Source organism: Garra rufa, chromosome 9 (genome assembly GCF_049309525.1).
Source record: "Garra rufa chromosome 9, GarRuf1.0, whole genome shotgun sequence".
In the NCBI taxonomy this organism is placed as follows: domain Eukaryota; kingdom Metazoa; phylum Chordata; class Actinopteri; order Cypriniformes; family Cyprinidae; genus Garra; species Garra rufa.
In genome coordinates this window covers 2,716,132-2,739,170 of record NC_133369.1, presented here as the reverse complement: position 1 = coordinate 2,739,170, position 23,039 = coordinate 2,716,132, and the positions used below count along the sequence as shown (strand labels likewise).

General features: G+C 35.4%; 3 protein-coding genes and 1 long non-coding RNA gene across 4 annotated transcripts in view; 2 read left to right on the top strand and 2 right to left on the bottom strand.

Moving 5' to 3' along the window:
- Positions 1-19,126, bottom strand: part of tppp (tubulin polymerization promoting protein) — a 67,147-nt gene extending 48,021 nt beyond the window's left edge. The window contains exon 1 of the mRNA XM_073847542.1: positions 19,004-19,126. The gene's annotated coding sequence lies outside the window, so the exon portion shown is untranslated. The remainder of the gene's footprint in view (positions 1-19,003) is intronic.
- Positions 8,528-10,333, top strand: LOC141342181 (uncharacterized). The gene is made up of 3 exons (XR_012356669.1): positions 8,528-8,638; positions 9,790-9,958; positions 10,042-10,333. It is a non-coding gene; the product is annotated as an uncharacterized lncRNA (long non-coding RNA).
- On the top strand, positions 10,523-18,037 carry LOC141342778 (uncharacterized). Its single transcript, XM_073847310.1, has 18 exons — positions 10,523-11,703; positions 12,596-12,735; positions 12,827-13,031; positions 13,107-13,211; positions 13,578-13,771; positions 13,970-14,111; positions 14,201-14,857; positions 14,944-15,035; positions 15,245-15,358; positions 15,442-15,489; positions 15,570-15,653; positions 16,412-16,472; positions 16,573-16,623; positions 16,711-16,755; positions 16,836-16,897; positions 17,085-17,143; positions 17,231-17,509; positions 17,637-18,037. Exons 1-12 carry the CDS (start codon positions 10,950-10,952, stop codon positions 16,460-16,462), a joined length of 2,586 nt encoding a protein of 861 aa, XP_073703411.1. The 5' UTR covers positions 10,523-10,949; the 3' UTR covers positions 16,463-16,472; positions 16,573-16,623; positions 16,711-16,755; positions 16,836-16,897; positions 17,085-17,143; positions 17,231-17,509; positions 17,637-18,037.
- Positions 19,127-21,825: 2,699 nt separating the features above from the next.
- The window catches only part of LOC141343051 (palmitoyltransferase ZDHHC11-like), a 28,013-nt gene continuing 26,799 nt past the window's right edge, over positions 21,826-23,039 (bottom strand). The window contains exons 10-11 of the mRNA XM_073847644.1: positions 22,625-22,691; positions 21,826-22,541 (exon numbers count right to left, since the gene is read on the bottom strand). Of these exons, the coding sequence (XP_073703745.1) occupies positions 22,315-22,541; positions 22,625-22,691 (294 nt within the window). The 3' untranslated portion in view covers positions 21,826-22,314. The remainder of the gene's footprint in view (positions 22,542-22,624; positions 22,692-23,039) is intronic.

Sequence of the window (23,039 nt, the reverse complement as noted above, 5' to 3'; positions counted from 1 at the left end):
GAATGTCTCTACAGTATGTGTGTGCGTTCAGTCAGGCACAGAGAAGCTCATTATTGCAGGGGGGAGGGGTGAGAGGCAGAGAGGGTGACAGAGTAGAGAGCCATCCTACAGACCATCTTTGAACAAAAAATGCACATATGTATTTTAATTACATAAATATATCTGATCTTTGAGAGTCTGATATTTTGAGAAAATATAAAGGGTCACTAAGTCTTTCATTGTTCGTATTTTGCAGTTGTTGTTTTTTATTTATTTTTTTACTTAACTGTACCATGAACTTGTCCTATTCAGTCACATAGCAAAAGATTTAAAAAAATACAACTTTTTAGCATGATCAATTTATCTTCATTGATAGACAATATTTACATAGTGTTATTTATTGAATATAAAATAATAATAATAAAAAATTATGACAAACTTTGACAACAAAACAAACGTTACTGTTATCTCTTCAAAACATCTGAAAACCATAATTTTAAGATCAGTTATAAATATATATATATCACCCCGTTAAAATACTCAACTTGATTTTTAAAGATGTTTTGAAAGAATGAAGCGTTTATAGAGCACTTTATTGTGTATTGCTGTACACCCACATGAACTGTGTTCATGTTCATGTTAATTCACAGTACATAAACTTTATATGAATACTTTTTTAGCTAAATATTAATTAACATTAATAAATGCTATTTATGTATTGGTCATGTTAACTAATATAGTTAATGCTAACAAATAAAACTGAATGGCAACATTTTATATTCTGTGTGTATGTGTCTGTGTGTTGATTTTAAAGTCTAACCCTTTCAATTCTGTAAACTTAAAATCCAAACTAGCAGAGGGTTACTGTGAATGCATGTGCCAACTGGGCACCGTCTTCCTTATTGATTCTTAGTTATGTAGCACTTAAGAGTGATGTCTGATAACAGGAGTCACCAGCAAAGCAATATCCACACAAAAATTGTACAGATAGGTAACAATGACATTTAAGCAGAAGTGGTGGATGTAAAGGAAGCAATAATAACATTTTGCTATCATCATGAATCATGTTCTTATCATCATTTGTAGCATACTGGTTCACAGTTGGCATTTGTCTGAAGTCCTTGCATTGATTGCATTTAGTTAAATCAACATTATATGTGGTCAGTCTGATCTTGAAGCCTTAGAGATGTTAAATTGTGAAGATCTTGAGTTTTCATTAAAGGGCATGTCCGTGGTGGCCTGACAAAGTTTGATGTTTCTGCATAGACATAGAAGTGGTTATAACTTAGCCTGAAACTGTCTGATCTGCCACAAAATTCACAGGTTTGGTAAGAGTCCTGGCCTGAAGACACCTAAAGACCAATATTCAGATATTATCATAGCGCCACCTGTTGGCAGCAGGATATCTCATATATTTCACTAACTCAAACATACCAAGGTCAATCTGCACCAAACTTCATATGTTTGATAATAGTGCTGGCCTGAACACATCTACATGCCAATAATCAGTTATAGGCATAGCGCCACCAGCTGGCAGCGGCAAGTTTGGCACATTTAAGTGACTTTGACATATTTCTCCTACATTTACTGTATTAAAAGCATACTGCCCACCGTTTGCTGTTTTCCTGAAGCCACCGGTCGGCGGTGAGCCCGGGTGCGAGGGCCCGTTCATCGCTGCTCGCAGCTTTAATTCTAATTACTTTCATTAGGGCCCGAGCCCAAAAGGGCGAAGGCCCTATTGTTCTTCTAAGGATTCTTATTTTTTTTTTTTTTTTTTTTTTTTTCAACCGTTGGGGCACTTTTGGGGGCCTTAACATACTCAAAAACTTTGCACACACGTCGGAATCTGCCGTCGTCCGGACGCCACAGAGGCTGGGACCCGGGCGTGGTTCAGGGCCTCTACAGCGCCCCCTGGAACACAGTTTGAAAACTTGATGTACTGCGCACACATACTTGCGCGTATTGATATGAAACTCGGTACACATATAGAACTCATCGAGCTGAACAACTTTTGTACTCTATGTCATGGGCTCCACGCAACAGGAAGTGAGATATTTAGGGCTGTTTAAAAAGCGCATGCTCTGGAATTTAACGTACTCCTCCCAGGAATTCCATGGGATTGTCACCAAACTCGGTGAGCATGATCTCAAGACATTGGGGACGCTAAATTGCGAGGAGATTTTTGATATCTCGAACGGTTTGGCCGTGGCAAGGCGACAAAGTTATGGCGAGAAATGAGAAACAGGAAGTGTCTAATAACTGTTGCACACATTGCCTGATTCTGATGAAACTTCACCAGTTTGTTCCTTGTATGATGCCGATTCCATAAATGTGACTATTATGAGTCAAAGTTATAGCGCCACCAACTGGCAGCAGGAAACGTGTCATTTTCAAAATGCTTTGAAATCAGCCTCTTAATTTTACTTGATTTTCTTTAAACTTCATCAAAATCATGTCAAAACACGGCCGATAAGAATATGTAAAGGGGTCGATGATAAATCGAATGCTGTTGCCATGGCAACATGTCAAACTTTAAAATTAGATTCCTGTCTTTTCGAGGCAGATAACATGCTTAGAATTTCATGAAACTCAACACACACATCAATATTTATGATAGTTAGACACTGGCAAAAGGTCATAAATGGGCGTGGAGCAGGCACTCTATAGCGCCATCTTTTGACAAAAGTTGGGGGGTTAGTTTTTCCTACAGTCACCAAACTCTGTACATATATTAATCTCATCAATTTGGACAACTTTCTAAATCAAACTCATTAGCTGAGACCAACAGGAAGCCGGCTATTTTGATTTGAATGTGGATTTTTGGAAAAATCAGGCTGTAAACAAATGCACACTACTTCTAAGAACAACCAGCTGTTCACACCAAACTTTTTTAACATGAAGAGAATATTCTGAAGATGTTAAATTGCGAGCGGATTTTGGATATCTTGAACGGTGTGGACGTGGTGATTTTTTAAAGATATAGTAAAAAACATAACCCTAATTTTTTATATCTTTAAAGTGCAGCATCCAAACTCTTTAAAACTTTTTTCACACATAGATCTAATCATTCTGAGCAAGTGCTGGAAATATTAATTTTATACAAGCTTCAATGAATTAAAGAAAATTAAAAAAATAACTCAGAAACCTGCTGTCACTCTGGTGAATGTCTCTACAGTATGTGTGTGCGTTCAGTCAGGCACAGAGAAGCTCATTATTGCAGGGGGGAGGGGTGAGAGGCAGAGAGGGTGACAGAGTAGAGAGCCATTCTACAGACCATCTTTGAACAAAAACTGCACATATGTATTGTAATTACATAAATATGTCTGATCTTTGAGAGTCTGATATTTTGAGAAAATATAAAGGGTCACTAAGTCTTTCATTGTTCGTATTTTGCAGTTGTTGTTTATTTATTTTTGTACTTAACTGTACCATGAACTTGTCCTATTCAGTCACATAGCAAAAGATTTAAAAAAATACAACTTTTTAGCATGATCAATTTATCTTCATTGATAGACAATATTTACATAGTGTTATTTATTGAATATAAAATAATAATAATAAAAAATTAAGACAAACTTTGACAACAAAACAAACGTTACTGTTATCTCTTCAAAACATCTGAAAACCATAATTTTAAGATCAGTTATATATATATATATATATATATATATATATATATATATATATATATATATATATGTATCACCCCGTTAAAATACTCAACTTGATTTTTAAAGATATTTTGAAAGAATGAAGAGTTTATAGAGCACTTTATTGTGTATTGCTGTACACCCACATGAACTGTGTTCATGTTCATGTTAAATCACAGTACATAAACTTTATATGAATACTTTTTTTAGCTTAATATTAATTAACATTAATAAATGCTATTTATTTATTGGTCATGTTAACTAATATAGTTAATTTTAACAAATGAAACTGGATGGCAACATTTTATATTTTGTGTGTATGTGTCTGTGTGTTGATTTTAAAGTGTAACCCTTTCAATTCAGTAAACTTAAAATCCAAACTAGAAGAGGGTTACTGTGAATGCATGTGCCAACTGGGCACCGTCTTCCTTATTGATTCTTAGTTATGTAGCACTTAAGAGTGATGTCTTATAACAGGAGTCACTAGCAAAGCAATATCCACACAAAAATTGTACAGATAGGTAACAATGACATTTAAGCAGAAGTGGTGGATGTAAAGGAAGCAATAATAACATTTTGCTATCATCATGAATCATGTTCTTATCATCATTTGTAGCATACTGGTTCACAGTTGGCATTTATCTGAAGTCCTTGCATTGATTGCATTTAGTTAAATCAACATTATATTTGGTCAGTCTGATCTTGAAGCCTTAGAGATGTTAAATTGTGAAGATCTTGAGTTTTCATTAAAGGGCATGTCCGTGGTGGCCTGACAAAGTTTGATGTTTCTGCATAGACATAGAAGTGGTTATAACTTAGCCTGAAAATGTCTGATCTGCCACAAAATTCACAGGTTTGGCAAGTGTCCTGGCCTGAAGACACCTAAAGACCAATATTCAGATATTATCATAGCGCCACCTGTTGGCAGCAGGATATCTCATATATTTCACTAACTCAAACATAGCAAGGTCAATCTGCACCAAACTTCATATGTTTGATAATAGTGCTGGCCTGAACACATCTACATGCCAATAATCAGTTATAGGCATAACGCCACCAGCTGGCAGCGGCAAGTTTGGCACATTTAAGTGACTTTGACATATTTCTCCTATATTTACTGTATTAAAAGCATACTGCCCACCGTTTGCTGTTTTCCTGAAGCCACCGGTCGGCGGTGAGCCCGGGTGCGAGGGCCCGTTCATCGCTGCTCGCAGCTTTAATTTTCATTATTTTTCATTTTAAAAATAATTTATCTGTGGTTGTATTAGGCAAAAATTAAGAAATTCAAAAATATATATTTATATAATTATATATTATTATTATTTATTAACACATTTTATTCCATCTCTACATTTTTTATTTAAAATTTTTATTAATCTGTAAAATTGACACTTGAAAAAAGTTAAATAAAAAGTGTCAGTCTAAATTGCAATACTGTTTTTATATCAGTCAACAAATCATATTTACAACGATTATTGAGTGTAGCTTAAATACTCACATGAACACACCCAGTCAATATTATTTCTGCAATCATTAACATCGTAAACTGACACTGCTAATAATAAAATAGTGATAGAGTTCATCAGGTTTATTACAGTATTTGATGCATGTAAACACAACTATGTAATCTAAGCAAGTGTAATTCAACTTATCCGGACAGACATCTGCTGCTGTCTAATGCTGGAGGAGATTCTGGGAACTTCACAAAAGCACACAGAGAATGATGGAGCATCAGAAAGGAGAAATGCTTGTTTGCATGCACTTGGGCCTCAAGAGAATCTGTGATTGGTGGAGCGCATAATGACATGCATTCGCCTTCTGGTCATGAGTTGCACAGATGAGAGCGCACACAATAAACTGACCTATTTTATACAAAAAACCCTATATATATCTGGGAAAAATAGACATGGAATTCTAAAAATTCAAGTGACAAAGCACCGAGGACAGAAAGAGGATATGATGCAACACATCAACAGAAAAAGGTTAAGCACAGGGAAATCTGAAGCCCTCAGGAGTCGACAACAGCCAAATGGGTGTTATATGGGATTGATTTCACTGAAAAATGATGCCATTACTAACATGTTTCAGTGTTATTTTACTAATATTTTAAATTTAAAAGATTTGAGCATTTTTAAAAGTTTTTGTTTCATGCATTTTTATTCATTTTTAGTTTTAGTTTATTCAAATTATTTCAGTTAACATTGTTTCAAATAAAAAAATAAATAAAAAAAAATTATATATATATATATATATATATATATATATATATATATATATATATATAGTTTCAGTTTTAGTAAACTATAATAACCCTGACGTGATTGGACTGTGCAAATAAAAACAATACCATAAGACGAAATGCATTAACTGACAGAACACCTTGAATTCAATGCAAGTCGCTATGAATAAAAGCACCTGCCAAAAGCATAAATATAAATGCATGAATCTCGAGCAGACAAACATGTCTCCATGAGTGTGCTGTGTGTCCATCTGCCTCACAAACACTCGTCTGATGCCCTCAGATCACCCTGCTGCTCCTGATCGGGTCAGCTACATCTCTCATTACATCACCCAGTGATGCTCACTGTCACTCAATTATACAGACATGTGTCTGTCTTTACATGTTGTCTCCAGCGTGAGAGTTTCTTCATACACTGACTATTCTTCATACACTATGACATGTCAGATATACAATACAGGCCTTGTTTCACCTTAAATCTTAAGGTCTGCTCGGGATATTGGGGTAATGCTGACGTCAGAGGCCAGTGTTTTGTTTTTTTTGACACAACCTAGAACTGAGAAATCTGGGCCAAACTCAGCGAATGGCTGCATCCTCTGCTCAGGCGAAGATAATTGACCAACATATGGACGAAACAACTGTGATGGGACAGAAAACTAAAATACCTCCAGCATTTTTCCTTTTTTAAACAAAAGCACTCAAATATATAATAACATTCAGATTCACTCAGATACGCTAGATATCGATACACAAACATACTGATGGATGGATGGATAGATGGACTTATAGATGGATGGATGGATGGACGGACGGACGGAAGGATGGATGGATGGATGGATGTATGGACAGACGGACGGATGTATAGATGGATGGATGTATAGATGGATGTATGGACAGATGGACAGACGTATAGATGGATGGATGTATAGATGGATGTATGGACAGACGGACGGACGTATAGATGGATGGATGTATAGATGGATGTATGGACAGACGGACGGACGGACATATAGACCAATGTATAGATGGATAGATGGACAGACGGATGGACGTATAGATGGATGGATGTATAGATGGATGTATGGACAGACGGACGGACGGACATATAGACCAATGTATAGATGGATAGATGGACAGACGGATGGACGTATAGATGGATGGATGTATAGATGGATGTATGGACAGACGGACGGACGGACATATAGACCAATGTATAGATGGATAGATGGACAGACGGATGGACGTATAGATGGATGGATGTATAGATGGATGAATGGACAGACGGACGGACGTATAGATCGATGAAAGGATGAATGGACATATAGATGGAAGGATGAATGGATTGACGGACGTATAGATGGATAGACATACAAATGGATGGATGGATAAACATATAGATGGACATATGGATGAATGGATGGACAGACATTTAAATGGACATATAGATGGATGAAATGATGGATAGACGTATAGATAGAAGGATGAATGGATTGACGGATGTATAAATTGAACGTATAGATGGATGGATGGATGGATGGATGGATGATGGATGCATAGATTGATGGATGGACAGATGCATACAAATGAATGGATGGATAGACATAGAGATGGACATAAAGATGGATGGATAGATTGGACAGACGGAACTATAGATGGATGGATGTACAGATGCATGGACATACAATTGGACAGATGGATAGACATACAAATGGATGGATGGATAGACAGACAGACATATAGATGGACGTATAGATGGATGGATGGACGGACGGACGGACGTACAAATGGATGGATGGATGGATAGACATATAGATGATGGATGAAAGGATGGATGGACGTATAGATGAATGGATGGACGGACATATAGACGGACGTATAGATGGAAATATAGATGATGGATGGATGGACAAACAAATGGATGGATGATGGATAGACGTATAGATGGATATATAGATGGATGGATGAATGGACAGACAGACTGACGGATGGATAGACACAGATGGAATGATGGATGGACACATGGATAGACATAGATGGATGGATGGGTGGATGGATGTACTGTATAGATGGACATATAGATGTACAGATGGATTGATAGACGAACTGACGTATAGATGGATGGATGTATAGATGGCTGGATGGACGGACATACAAATGGATCAATGGATGGATGTATAGATGGATGGATAGACGTATAGATGGATGGATGGATGGATAGATAAATGGACAGAGTTATAAATTACTGGATTTATGAAAATAATTATAAATGGATTGATACTCATGGATGGATAGCGTATAGTTAGACAGATGGAGAGAAAGAACGAGACAACAGACAGAAAGATAAACAAATAATCATCATCTATATTTAGAGTTGTGAAATTTTAAATGTGGCCCTTATTCGCTTCTCTCTGCTGGTGTTTATGTAATCGCTCTATACATTATCAGCTTCACACAGGCGTTACATAAACTCAGCACGAGCATCACGAAGAAACACGTGATCATTGTTATTGTCATGAACGCGCTGTGTTTCTCTCATCCATCCTTACATGCAACAAAACTGACGAGAAGGAGGTCTCTGCAGAGCAACAAAAGGCGTTCCTCAATTTTTGGGCGTTTTCCAATAGGGTGGGCGTTTTTCAACCTCTGTACCTGGTTTGCTAAAACTTGAGTGGGCGATTTCTAATACTTGAATACGCTTTTCCCATCAGACATGAGTGATAAAGCGAGAAGTTGGTGAAAGCTCGGGAGCTCACCTGTCCTGCGTATGGATGTAAGTGGATTTTTGTAAATTCTCATTTTGTCTAAGGTAACTTTTTAATTAGTCTGTGTAAATTTGTTTACAACATGATTAGACAGAAAAAGCTCCAAGAGGTCTGCCACTTCTGTCGCTAACTATTATTAGCAAACATTCGCTAACTTTTTGGTGCATAAGTTCGTTACTTTAGTGTTGATAGTGGTAGTTTGCTTAATTTTTTTTCCTGTCGGCGCACTCTAATATAATAATGACTAGTTAGCTTGTCAGACTAGAAAACACTACCTAAGTAAGTTAATAAATAGTTGTAAACCAATGTTAGGTTAGCTATTCCACCGAATAAGTGACATTTATGTCCCCAGGCCTAAACCAGGATTAGTCCATAGTTCAATTAGGACATTTAAATAATTTTCATAAACATGCTTAGAAAAAACATTACTGGTGTTCATCTTGAGACAAAATAAAGGCACTGATATATTTTAAGATCAGTGAGTGCAAGTTTCTTTTAGTTGGAACAGCTCAGACTTACATATTAGTCTAAGACTAGGCTTTAAAATTGTTTGTAAAACCCGGGGTATAGGTACTAATATGTACAGAAAATAACTATAAATACATTTTATTAAGGAAATTGTTGTGCACATTAATCTAACTGCAAATTTGATCTAATTATAAAATTATTAAAAACTATAATATTTTGGATAAATTACACGTTTTCATTCAGTCCAGAACACACTCCCTTCATATATGAAATGGTGTTTGAGTGTGAGGTGCGCTGTAAGAAAACAAGAAAAGCACCACAGAAAAGCTGAAAAAGCATTGCTTGTTAAGTTTATTATTTTTAATATCAACTTTAATGTAATATTTATTATTTTTCTGTTATTTATATTATATCTCATTACCTATCATGTACCCCTAAACATAACCCTAACAAAAACCTCTGCAGACCACTAGATTTAAATAGAAACACGATTTTACCTTTTTTAGTATTAAGATCAGCTCACTAGTCAATGTTCAACACTCTTCACTATATCAGTGCAGGCATTAACACCTCACATGTGTAGTCAAACCTATAGACTAACATAATCGATGAATGTTAAAATGTAAAATAATTATGTACAGAGGAGGAAACTTGTTTTAAATTAAAATGTATGAACTTGTTGTCTATTCAGCACATCACAATTCAGCGGAGAGGACAAGAGCCTCAACCACAGCACTTCTATGCAGATACTAATTTATTCACATGTCCCTTCTGCACATCTCAAATATGTAAGCCCAGACAGTATCATCAAATACTGGCCCATATAGCTGGGCATAAAATAAGAGCAATTGAATATGGAGGTGAGTGTATATGCATATCTTATAAATTTGTATAAAAAATTTTTTTACGTCTACTAACATGGCTATTTTCAATTTTGCTTTAGATTATGTTATATACAGCTGTGGCCTTGGCTGTGGCCAAAAGGCCAAGCATTTTCACTGCTGCCAGTGTCCACAGACCTACATAAATAAAGCTGCTATAAAAAGGCATCTTTGCAGTTTCCACCCGCTGCCCCCAGCAGCACCTGATCCACCACAAGAAACTCCTTCACTGCCACCAGCAGCACCTGATCCACCACAAGAAACTCCTTCACTGCCACCAGCAGCACCTCATCCACCACAAGAAACTCCTTCACTGCCACCAGCAGCACCTCATCCACCACAAGAAACTCCTTCACTGCCACCAGCAGCACCTCATCCACCACAAGAAACTCCTTCACTGCCACCAGCAGCACCTCATCCACCACAAGAAACTCCTTCACTGCCACCAGCAGCACCTCATCCACCACAAGAAACTCCTTCACTGCCACCAGCAGCACCTCATCCACCACAAGAAACTCCTTCACTGCCACCAGCAGCACCTCATCCACCACAAGAAACTCCTTCACTGCCACCAGCAGCACCTCATCCACCACAAGAAACTCCTTCACTGCCACCAGCAGCACCTCATCCACCACAAGAAACTCCTTCACTGCCACCAGCAGCACCTCATCCACCACAGGAAACTCCTTCACTGCCACCAGTAGCACCTGCTCCAGCAGCTCCTCCAGTGATTAAAAGAAAGCAGATCACTGTGAGGTGTCCTCACTGTGGTGTGAGTCTAAATTCAAAAAATTTGAAAAAACACATTGAGCGGAAACATCAACCTATACATGCCGTATCTTCAACTTATCATTTACCAACACAGTGTGTTGATAAAAAGAATGGGATATATGTTGTAGCAAAATCATTTCGTGGGCCCTGTATTCCCATTCATGTGGCCAAGAAAATTTGGGGCTCATCACACAAGGTAATGTGTGAAATGGATATGTGCAACACTTGTGCTGAAATGACTCAAAGGAGTGAACTTTTGGTTACATCATGTATTCATCTGAGATCAGTAGACTACTCCTGCGCTATTGCACCACATGAAGAGTTATCAGAGGACGTGTTGACTGAGATGGTGGAGCAAAAATGGTTTGGTAACACAAGGAAAAACCAATGCCTAACACTGCAAGGTCAGGCTAAAAGTAAAGGTGCAACATTTACTAGCCTTGTTACTATTGGAGGCCCCGACTACAAGCATTATATATCAGTATATGAGCCAAGGGCTTCTTATTACAGTAGACTGGGCAGAGTTTTGGTTAATTACAATTCCAAGACAAACACTTGGCACTGCCCTTGTATCAAAGGTAGGAGATCGTGTCTGCATAAGTGCATAGCAAAATGGTGTCTCTTTCAAATGAAGCGGGAGCTCTTCACAACCATGCCAGAAGCAGCTGCAGAGATTGAACCAGCAGAACATGATGACCTGTCTGGCCTGCAATGGGAATATCCTCCAAAGAGTGATGTCCTGAAGCGGATGGTACAATATATATACCATAACAAAAAGCTTCCAGACACACTATCAGATGTTTTTATAGAAGATGTAAAGAAGGAAGACATTCCTCAACATCTTATTCCTGAAGAGGAGTTCTGCTCTCAGTGCCCTGGACCTGTTCCTCTCAGTGCTCCTGTCCTTATCACCAAAAATGCTAAAGTGGCGACACTCACTGGTGTAGTGACAGGTAGGCATTGCTGGTTTGTACATTTTTAATGATAATGTTTAATATTAATAAGCTGTTGATTTCTACTAACTAAAAGTTAAGGATATTCGACTTTCGGGTGAAATTTATGGAAAATGATAAAAGGTAATTGCTACAGTGATAATATATCATAAAAGAAGGGCATTTAAGTAGAAGCATGCATTTATTCTTCTAAAGCAATTTGTTAAAATAAAAGCTAACAACAGTGGTGGGTATACCACAACAAAAATGTCAATGTCTTAATAACTTGTAACTTTCCTTGAGCATCGATTACAGCTTAACAACGACGACATATGCTGTTCGCAAATCAACTTATTGTCTAGGGAGGGACAGCATCCCACTCTTGTTAAAGGGCTACCCTCAGGTCATTGAGATTCTGACGTTCAGGGTTACAACTTTCTATATGACGACTCTGCTTATCCCATAGGTTTTCTATGGGATTCATGTCTGGAGAAAGTGCAAGCCACTCCATTTGAGGTACCCCAGCCTCCTGCCACTATTCCCTGATGATGCGACCTCGATGAGCTGGGGCATTGTCATCCATAAAAATGAAATCAGGCCTGTGTTGCTCATGCAGAGGCACAACGACTGGATTAATGGTGTTATTCAGATAGTATTGGCTTGTCAAAGTACCATGTAGAGGGTCGTGACTCTGCACCCCAGAATCTCAATGACCCGAGGGCAGCCCTTTAAGAAGAGTGGGATGCTGTGCCTCCCCAGACAATAAGTCAATTTGCAAAAGTTGAATATCCCTAACTTTTTGTGAGTAGTACATGTCTTTTTTTTTTGCATTATACTCCAGTATTAGGGCAGTATTAAAGTATGATATTCACAATAATCCATACCATTATTATCTGTTTATTTACCTCATTAGGAATATCCACATACTGCAAGAAATGCAGTAATTGTGGTATGTTTTACCGATACCAGGACTGGATGCATGGGCTTCACAACTTTAATGATAAAGTGCTGCTAAGCATCTTTCTATGCATCTTCATAAGGAATTCTGTTCAGGTTTTGTTTCTGAAATTTAAGATACATTAGGCTCAGGATTGTTCAACTTAATCTAGCACTGATATATGTTCTCATGACTGTTCTCACTCAGGATCATGTGTCAGTTGGAAGGGTGCATTCCATATTGCAAAAGACAACACACGTGCCTTACCCAAAGGAGACAGAGTTTCTTCATGCATATTTACATTTTGAGGCACTAACTCACCATGATTATGCCTTTTCGTGTCTAAAATGTGGACATCATCCTCCAGTTGTTGTAATGGACTTGCATAAAAAGGGAGTGTTCAACATGGCAGGTAAAGAATCACATTTTTTTGACAATTTCTATTTGCAGTTAATTTGTGTTAATTTAATTTTGTTTCTTTATCCAGTCAGTGACATAAGTGAGCCACCTGAAACCTTCAATGGAGAGGTGAATTCCGAGGAGTTCTGGGAGACTCTTTCAATGGAGAGGATTGCAACTGGCTTGTTGAGGAGTAAGTTGCAACAAGACAATTAGTCTATCATGTGCAATAATGTAAACAACTTCCTTGTCTCTTGTACATATACTAGTTGAGTTCATTGCATCAGTGGTTCCCAACCACGTTCCTGGAGGCCCACCAACACTGCTCATTTTGCATCTCTCCTCTGACACACACATTTCAGATCTTGGAGTCTCTACTAATGAGCTGATGATCTGAATCAGGTGTGTTTGATTAAGGAGACATGGAAAACATGCAGTGTTGGGGGTTCCTCCAGGAATGTGGTTGAGAACCACTGATTTACACATGTATTTACACATCTAAACAAAATGCCTTGTTTCAAGAGTTTGTTTCACTACTTTATTTTCTGTATGATTTTAGTTGGAGACACAAATCCTTACACTTTGAAACCCAATTATGAAAACTGGGCCCCTTGGATCGGCAGACACACACGCAGGTCACCATCTTTGATAAACACAGAGTGGAAGAAAGTGCAGACCACAAATACACTAGACAACATCGCTGAAATAGACATGACAGAAGAGAGACTCAGTGATGAATTAATGAACCTAAAGGTATGCACCAGCTCAGTATAAATCTCTATAGCCTCTTATAATTGGCAGTTTATTAAAAATGGTGAAGGTTGTCCAGTAATGAAACAATCACTATGCAGGTCTAAATAAGTTGTTACCTTCTAGTCGTAGTTAGAACTAACACACAAAGAGCTAGTTTCATATTGTAATGTAATATCAGACATATTTGTGCTTTACCAGGTTGCAGACATTCGTAAACTCTGCAAGGCCTGTGGAGTTGGCACTGAAGGATCAAAGACTGATCTTCTATCCAGACTGAGAAAAGAAATGCAGAACAGAACTGCATATGACAAGATTTTTCAAAAAGTTTGGGGAGCATCAGGTATATGGTGGGCTCTGTGAGTTCAAATGTATATGTTCTGAAAGTTAATGAATTTCATTCACTAAACAAACTATACTACTCTTTGTCAGGTGGATGGGCAGCCATTTTATGCCCTTGTGGTATAGTTTACAGTGTAAAATTTCTCCTCCGTGCTGAAAGTCCTAGAGACTTTACGGACATGTTATTTTCATGGAAACATATCCCAAACATTTGTATTTATGATTTTGCCAGAGGACTGGCCACCCATTCCAACTTAAGGAGGCCAGAAGCAATGCCATTTACACCCTTTGAGGGACGACTTGCGGAATCTACAGAAAACAATATAACAGCTGCAGAGAGCGGAACCCTAACTATAAGCCTACCCTGGATAAAAGAGAAGAAGATGGATGAGGATGATAATTGCCATCCAGTGACTGGTTCTTCCGAGCACTATGCTCTATCTGACAAGTTCCATGAGGCCAACAGTAAGGATAAGCGAGACACACTTAGAAAGATTCAGATTGTCCCAGAGTTGGCTGGCCGAGTGAACACACAAGCTGCCGAACAACTTTTCGCTGGAATGCGCAAGAACAACTATTTCTTGAATATGATGTCTCCCACCACCCACATGTTTCTTGTAAGAAACATTTTGCACTTGCAAAACAAAGAAAAAAATGGATCCATGCTGTCAAAAATACAGAAGAACCTTGGGCATCCAAAAACGACTATAAACCTCCAAACTGATTTGTTTGGACGTTTGGTTGTAGGTAAGTTTATTACATGTATACTTTGAATCTTATCTCTTATTTGCTATTTACAAATCATTATGTCTTTTATGTGTCTTTAAATAAAGAGAACAGGGCTCCTGAAATGACCAGACTACATCTAATAAAACCTAGCAAGGCTTGCTGGGGAAAGCCACTGACTCGATCACAGCGTAAACTGGTAATATAGCTAAACAGTTCTATTACTTCTATTATGATTAAATTTTGCATTTTCATTTATGCATTCAGACACTCATATCCTAAGGAACTTACAACTGATTTATCATAGAGCCAACAATATTCACTGTGTGCAACGCCAGGTCTTTTAGAAGACTAAGACTACTAAGAATCTGTTTTGTAAGTAATAGAAAATTTCTGTTCTCTTGACAGATGGCTCAAGTTCATTCTGCAAATGCTGATGATGAAGTAGCACTTGTGGGCTCTATTGTCATAAAACAGAAAGACTTAATAACACTGACAAACCTTTGCGAGGTGGAAGGAAATGTAAGAAACAGACAAATACATGAATCAAAACTTAAAATCATAATAAAATGTCCATTTCAAAGTAGCTAAATGTTTTCACACAGGTGCTGAATTCCTGCTTCTGTGTGCTGCAACAGATTGCACTCTCCCAGGTTTAACCTCAAAGTTTGAGAGCATAAATAAATTCATTTTGTTCAAATACTTCAACTAACAATTTTATTTTTGTGGCCAGAATGTGGACATCTATCCAGTTGACAGCCATACCATAGTGACATGGTTGCCACCAATTTGTGCACATCCCATGGACCACTTACCTGTAAGGATCACTGACATATGTAATGTATTTAAATATTAAACATACTATATACTATAAAACATTTTTTTTAATATACATGTAGCCTGAAATTATGAGCAAGGATGCTGTGGTCTTCCCATCTTGGGTGCCAGGGCATTGGATGCTGTGTGTGAGTCTGCTTTAATGTTGGGATACATAAACATATACAATACCAATTGTTGTACAAACTGAAATCAGCGGCATATTTCTGATTATTTCCTTGATTATTATGCCTTTCCTAAAAACTAACACAGGGTGAAAACATTTTTTCAGATCATGAAGCCAAAATTGCGTGAATTGTATTTTCTCAATTCCCTGAAAACTCCAGGTTTTGGAGATGGCACTTACATTGCCATATACAGGTTTTGCTGTTACAGAATTTTGTGTTCTCTGGTTCTATGTTCAGTTCTCTTTTTGTTTTGTTTTTTGTTTTGTTTTTTTTCATTGGCTTTTTTCTCATTGCATACAATTTAAGGAACACTTTACTTGCAACACACTTTAATTTTAGGGTCATATATTAATTAATCCCTGCATTAAGAAGAAAGCCATGTGAAAAATAAAGGCGGGACAGTTCCTGTTAAACTCTGCCTTTATTATTTTCTGTTCTGTTTCAAATTTACTTGGTAATCATATGTAGTATTGCAGGGTAGTTCTCTTTTAAAAACCCTGTTTGTAGTGTATATCTTAATGTGTGTGTTTTTTTTTGTGTTTTTTTTTCATTCATTTCTTTTTTTTGACAGAGAAATTGCTCAGAGCCTGTGTCCAGGGACATGGACAGAATTCTATTCTGAGGACCTTGGGGTATGTTTCATTTTACACCAAATGTGATTGAAATATTTTATGAATTAGGGCTTTAGTGGTACTAGTTAAAAAAGATATCATATGTAATTTACTTATCTAGGATATACCTCGACAAGAGATGTCTTGCAGCTGTGGAGTCTTCATACTAATGGTAGGATCAATGGCTATTATTGGTTCTGCAGGTGCCATGTCAGAATTAAACCCATGTGCAGTTATTAATACATAATTCATGTTGCAGTATGCTCTCTATGTCATCTTGGGGGGAACATTTGACTTTTCAGAGGTGGGTTTTCCAAGCTCATTAAAAAACATTCTGTTAGTTTAAGAATTGTTTTGATAAACTTGTGCTTTTTACATCTATAGTCAGACATACCAAGTATAAGAAGATGGTGGTCTGTCCTTTTGCTGGAGAAATTCCCACCAAGGTGTTTGACTGTCTTTCTTTCTTTCTTTCTTTCATTTCCCTTGTTTTTAGTCCTTTTCTAAAAAATAATGACAAGGATGGCAAATGCCTTTACAGTTAGTGTGACTTTTTTTAGTTGTCATATCTTCATGCAATGAAACTTTATATACTGTATTATTAATGTGTTTTTATGTCATAAATTTATCAAGATCGGTCATGGAAATCCAGCAAAGAAAGAGAAGGCGGACTGACAAGCCAAACAAAACTGGTATGATTTATTTTGTTTGAGGTGCTCTGTTATTTATAGTAAATGTTGACTGTCATTTACTGATGTTCTTCATTTGTCCCTTCTTAGTGGCAACCGTTGACCAACCCCTGAACATACAGGAGGCATGTATTTGCTATTTCTCAATTTATAAAATGCAAGGGAATCATTATAACCACAAGAAGTTCAGATTGTTATGTTTTGTTCATGTATAGCTTCCTCTGCTGGTCCTTCGTGAAATCTTACTGGAGGTTGTGCTTCAAGATGGTGATGTTGCAATTGGCTCCCTTGCCCTCACCTGCAGGTGCTTCAAAAGCATTGTGAGCATGGAAAGTTTCCGCCGAGAGGCTCACTTTCGGTGGTTGGACAGTAAGTTTTATTAGTGTCACTGTTTGGTTAATCACAGCTCTCTCTCTGTTTTTTCTCAGTTATGTATTGTTGAATATGTTTAAGACAATGATAAGGTCAGCTGACAATTTTTTTTTTTTTTTTTCAGGTGTCGTGAACTGGAAGGCATTCAGTGAAAATTTCAGAAACCTGTACAGGGTTCCATACAGTCTATCCAGATGTCTCCATTGTGAGACTACATACAAAGACTGTGGTGAAGGCTACAGAGGAAGAGGGCAAAGAGGTGTGATGCAGGGGTTCTTTGGCTCTGATGACTTCCAAGGATACTGCGGAAGCGACTGTTTCTATGAGGCTGGAGGAAGCATCTAATGTTTCATGCAATGTGTTCCTCCTGTTTGAACTTGCCACATTTATTGCTTATTTTATTTTATTGGATTCTCTTTTTTTTACTATTACATTAAGTAGAGAATGTGGCATTTATTGATAGTTTTTCTTCATATTGGTTAAAGTATCTATACGGTCAATAAAGTGATGCTAATATTTAAAGTTTTCAGAGTTTTCATCATTCTGTGTTGACACATTTTACCTTAATTTAAAGGTTAATACGTTTTATTTTATATATCATTTAATGTAAGCTACAAATGTCACTTAAATATCAGTCATTACATATAAATATATTTTGAAAAATACAGGTAAGAAAGACCAATACAATCATGTTCACCATTGCTTTACAGTAGGATTTGGTAACTTTATTGAAAATTGCTATTAATTTTTACCTTGTTAATCACCTTTACAACTTGATTTATGTTGTGTCGTTCACACACACGAAAATAAATCTAATGTAATTATAAATAGTTGAGTAATAATGTAATTTTTAATACCTTTAGCTTTTATTAGAGGAAAATTGCATGCAGGTAGGAGAGAATATTAGAAGATATAATACACACTCACAGGCTATTATACAAGATATGTATCTTATAAATACGGGAAATTTGGTTTATGAAGGATCTCTCAGTAGTTTAATGTAACACTTAAAAAAATAGGTACTGTAGCCTGTATTTTATACACATATTTTATTTTGACAAAAATGTTTTCGCGATATCGACAGAATAGTAAAAATCATGAAAAAACGAGAAATAATAATAACAACGCATTTCCGCTTACTTACAGGCTTCCGTACGGTCTTGAATGGATGGTTGGAAAATGCCTAGCCCGGTTTGAAAACGCCCAATAATTGAAAAAAACCTTCTTGTTGTTCCGCAGAGACCTATACTTGAAACTGACAAACACAACAAAACCAGCACGCAATTACGCAACAAAGCAAAAATGAAAGTAAATCAAACGAACTTCCGTGACAACGATCAATAACGAAGCGGACAATCTGCTTTGTGTTTCTGAGGTAAAATAATAAATACATAAACGCGCTCAAGATCAAACGGACAATATTTAAGCGCCAAACAAGGTTAATTTGACGAAATGAGACAAACTGTTGTAACCGACAAAACACAGTCTTACCTGAATGACGCCCCTGTTGTTTTCTTGTTTTAGTCGGTGTCTAGCAGAACATGTTTATATCAGGCATCCGCTGGAATGACAGGCGCGACGCGACGCTCGCTGCGATCCGCGCGTGAATGTGCGCCTTGCTGGTGAGCGCGCGCTCGAGGACGATCAGACGCCGCGCGGTGATTGGCTCGCTCCCTGTCACCTCAAACTCAATATGCCAGATTGAGGAGAAAAATATTTTATTAATAAACAACAACGTTTTACTATGAGCTAATATATATTTAAACACACCAACTACGAAAAAAAAAAAATAATAATAATAATTTTATTTATATAATTTATAACATACAATGGCCTTACCGAAGTTTCCAACTGCTTATATTGCTGTGTTAACTATGATGACAATCTAACAGTTTTTTTACCATCTAAAAAATAATTAATTATGCATAATGCCATATAATAGAAGATTCACATTTTTGCATTCAGATTTAATATGATTGACATTAAATATGCTTATAAATAAACATTAAAATGAGTGGAAATGCAGGAAGAGAATGTTTTCAGTAGGCTGGATAATGTTTTCCTCATAGGGAATAGCTACTTCCGTTTACAGCAATCAAGATAAAGCTTGTTAATGCCGGAATGCAGGAAATATGAGTAAAAAAAACAGTTTCCTGCAGCAATGCAAGACATTCCTGCATAGGGATTGAGAATAAATCTTAAAATCAACAAAATGTTACACAACTAGGGTTCTGGAGCTGGATTGCATAATAGGCCCTCCGAATAATAAAAGGGAGACCAGGAGTATATGTCACACTTTTTAGTTTGTGCTAGGAAATTCAGAGAAAAATAAAGAAAAAATTAAATAAAAAATATAAACAAAAGTAATAAAAAATGTATTCAAAATACTTAAAAATAAGCAAAAAAATAAAAATAAATCAATAATATTGAAGGACAGAATTCAGAAAAAAATACTCAAATTTCAGACACAAAGAGAAATGATGCAACTGAGTGAAGCTGAACTGTGAGGATGACATAATCACCCAAGAGCGCCATCTAGTGCTGCATCAAACACACATACATCTACAGGCCTTTATTTCAAAATATAAAAATAGCAAATATAATGCTTTCATTTATCTAACAGTTGCAAGTGTCATACAATTGTTTGCATTTTGTCCTTAGTTAATATAAATCACCTTAAAATAAACCAGCTGTACAATGTAAACAACATATATAATATTAATATGCAGAAATAGAACAATATCAGAGAGTGCATATTTATGGAAGTCCACTCATCTCCACCAATGAATAACAAAAATGGTAATTGCAATTTTTAATCTCACAATTATGATTTTCTTCTTGCAATTCTCAGTTATTTATATATCTATATTTCTGTCAAGCTTATTTTTATTTATTCATTTTCGTTACTAGTCGTTTTAGTCATTTTAGTACTTACAAACTTATTTTTAACAAGTTTTTTAACTTAAAGTTCTTAATCTAATATTTACATTAAATTTTATTTGAGCTTTATTTTAATTACTATATTCCAACTTTACTTCTCAGAATTGTGCAATTTGCAATTCTGAAAAAAAAAAGCCAAAATTGTAAGATTAAAATTTGCAATGATTTTTCAAATGTTTTATTTCGCAGCACAAACAGGCTTCTGAACACTTCTCATTGTACAATGTTCAAGATTTCAGTCATTCTTCTCTGCCATAAACATATTTATAATGCAAACAAGTAAAAACATTTATTCTATAAAAATTGTGCTTCTCATTTTACATGCTACCAAGTGTCTCAAACAAAGGATTCATTAAAATATATTCATTAAAACATCATCAGCGCCCATTATATATATACACTAGAAAGTCAAAAGTTTTTGAATGGTAAGATTTTTAATGTTTTTTTAAAGAAGTCTCTTCTATTGAAGGCCTTTTCTGCCAGGTTAGAAAAAAATCATGCCTTAAAAATTTAAATTATGACATACTTAAATCATAATTATGAGATAAATTATGAAATTATGACTTTAAAAGTCAAAATTATGAGACACAAAGTCGAAATAATGATTTACTTAGGTCATAATTACGAGATGAAAAGTTTAAATTATAAGATAAAAAGTCTAAATATTGACTTTACAAGTTGAAATTGATTTAATCTTGTTATGTCCTTTTGTTATTTTTATGTTATTTTCTATATTTATATTATTAATTTTTTTTAACTTCAATAATTTATTAATTTTCATTTTATTTATTTATATATTTTATTATTTATCAGTTTATTTATTTTTATTTCAGTTTTAGTAATTTAATTGCTAGTTTTTTAGGTTGAGATTTTTAATCTAATACTTATTAATTATATTACATTATTATATATATCATATATTTTAATATATGAATTATTTTTTTTATTATAATTTAAAAGTAAATTACTTTTTATTTACTGAAACTTTTTTGTCCTTTTATTTTTTATATTAATCTTTTTAATTTATTTTAATTTCATTAATTTATTCATTTTCATTAGTTATTTTTCATTTCATTTTTAGTCATTTAGTAAAAATGCTACAATTTTTGCTTGTTTTTTAAGTTGAGAATTTGAATCTAATATTTATATTTTATTTTATTTTTATTTCAAAAGTAACAAGGCAACATTTTTAACATTTTTAAATATAATATAATATATTTTTTATTATATTATATTTTTCATATATTTTATTATATATTTAAAATTTTTTTTATTTTTATTTATTTTGATTTTGTTATGTCCTTTTGTCATTATGATTTTTTAAAAATATTTAAATTAAATATTTATATTAATTTCATTAATTTCCATTAGTTTATTTATTTTTATTTCAGTTTTAGTAATTTAGTAAAAATGCTACCTTTTTATTTTTGCTGTTTTTTAAGTTGTTTTTAGTTTTATTTCAAACACTGAAAATGTAACATTTAAAATTTTGTATTATATATTATGCAATATGCAGCAAATAAGCATATTAGAATAATTTCAGTGTGACACTGAAGACTGGAGTAATGATGCTGAAAATTCAGCTTCAAAATCACAGGAATAAATTAGATTTTAAAATATACTTAATTAGAAAACAATTATTTTAAATAGTAAAAATATTTCAGAATTGTACTGTGTTTGCTGTGCTTTGGATCAAATAAATTCAGGTTTGGTGAGCAGAAGAGACTTCTTTAAAAAACATGAAACATCCTACTGTTCAAAAACGTTTGACTGGTAGTGTGTCTTTATTGATGTTGCATAAAGTGAGTCAGATTTCAGGCAGATCTTGCCGTTTTTGTGTGCATCAGTGTTTGAGTTCTGACTCATGGCATCTGCTCTGTAAACCCTAAATACTGTGTCTGTGTGGCCTGCGTCTGCGCATCCGTCATCAGCTGCTGATGAACCACCGCTGCGTCCATGATGGAGCTTCCCAGCGGGTCCTGGACGATCGGCCTTCCTTCTGCAGGCTTCACGCTGCTCTGTCCCAGGGCTTGAGGTTTTTCTATCCCGCTGAGGTTCCAGCTCACAGGAAGTGACATCACTGGCTCACCTACCAGCAGGAAGCAGAGGGAGAGTCAGGTGCGGCTGCAGTTAAACAAGTATCAGTCGATGACCAAAACACTGCAGGTTTACCGGGAATCATTTGTGCTGGTGATTCGGAGCTGTATTCCAGATGTCTCTCTCCAGACACTTCCTCCATCTGTAACGACAAATAAAATAGTACATTTTTAATTATATTAGATGATTATTTTTGATCATTTCTAGCACCGATTGTAACATCTTTCTCATTTAGTTTGCCATAATTCAAAAGATATGTTTAATGCATTATTTTAGTATTGGTATAAATTATTATAAATAATACTAAAATAACACCGCATTGAGTGTATAATCATTTATTTTTATATTATATTTTATTTATTTAAATTTAAATTATTTATTAATAAATAGTATTAATAAGTTATTATTAATAGTAATTTACTACTAATATTATATTATATTATTATATTTTGTTATGCCCTTTTGTTATTTTTATTAGTTGTTTTTTATA

Excerpts from the sequence above, each read along its gene's own strand:
- LOC141342778 (XM_073847310.1), top strand. The coding sequence starts at position 10,950 with ATGTGTGAAATGGATATGTGCAACACTTGTGCTGAAATGACTCAAAGG. Across the intron at positions 13,212-13,577 it reads TGCAACTGGCTTGTTGAGGA|TTGGAGACACAAATCCTTAC; the intron begins GTAAGTTGCAAC and ends GTATGATTTTAG. Across the intron at positions 15,359-15,441 it reads TTTGCGAGGTGGAAGGAAAT|GTGCTGAATTCCTGCTTCTG; the intron begins GTAAGAAACAGA and ends GTTTTCACACAG.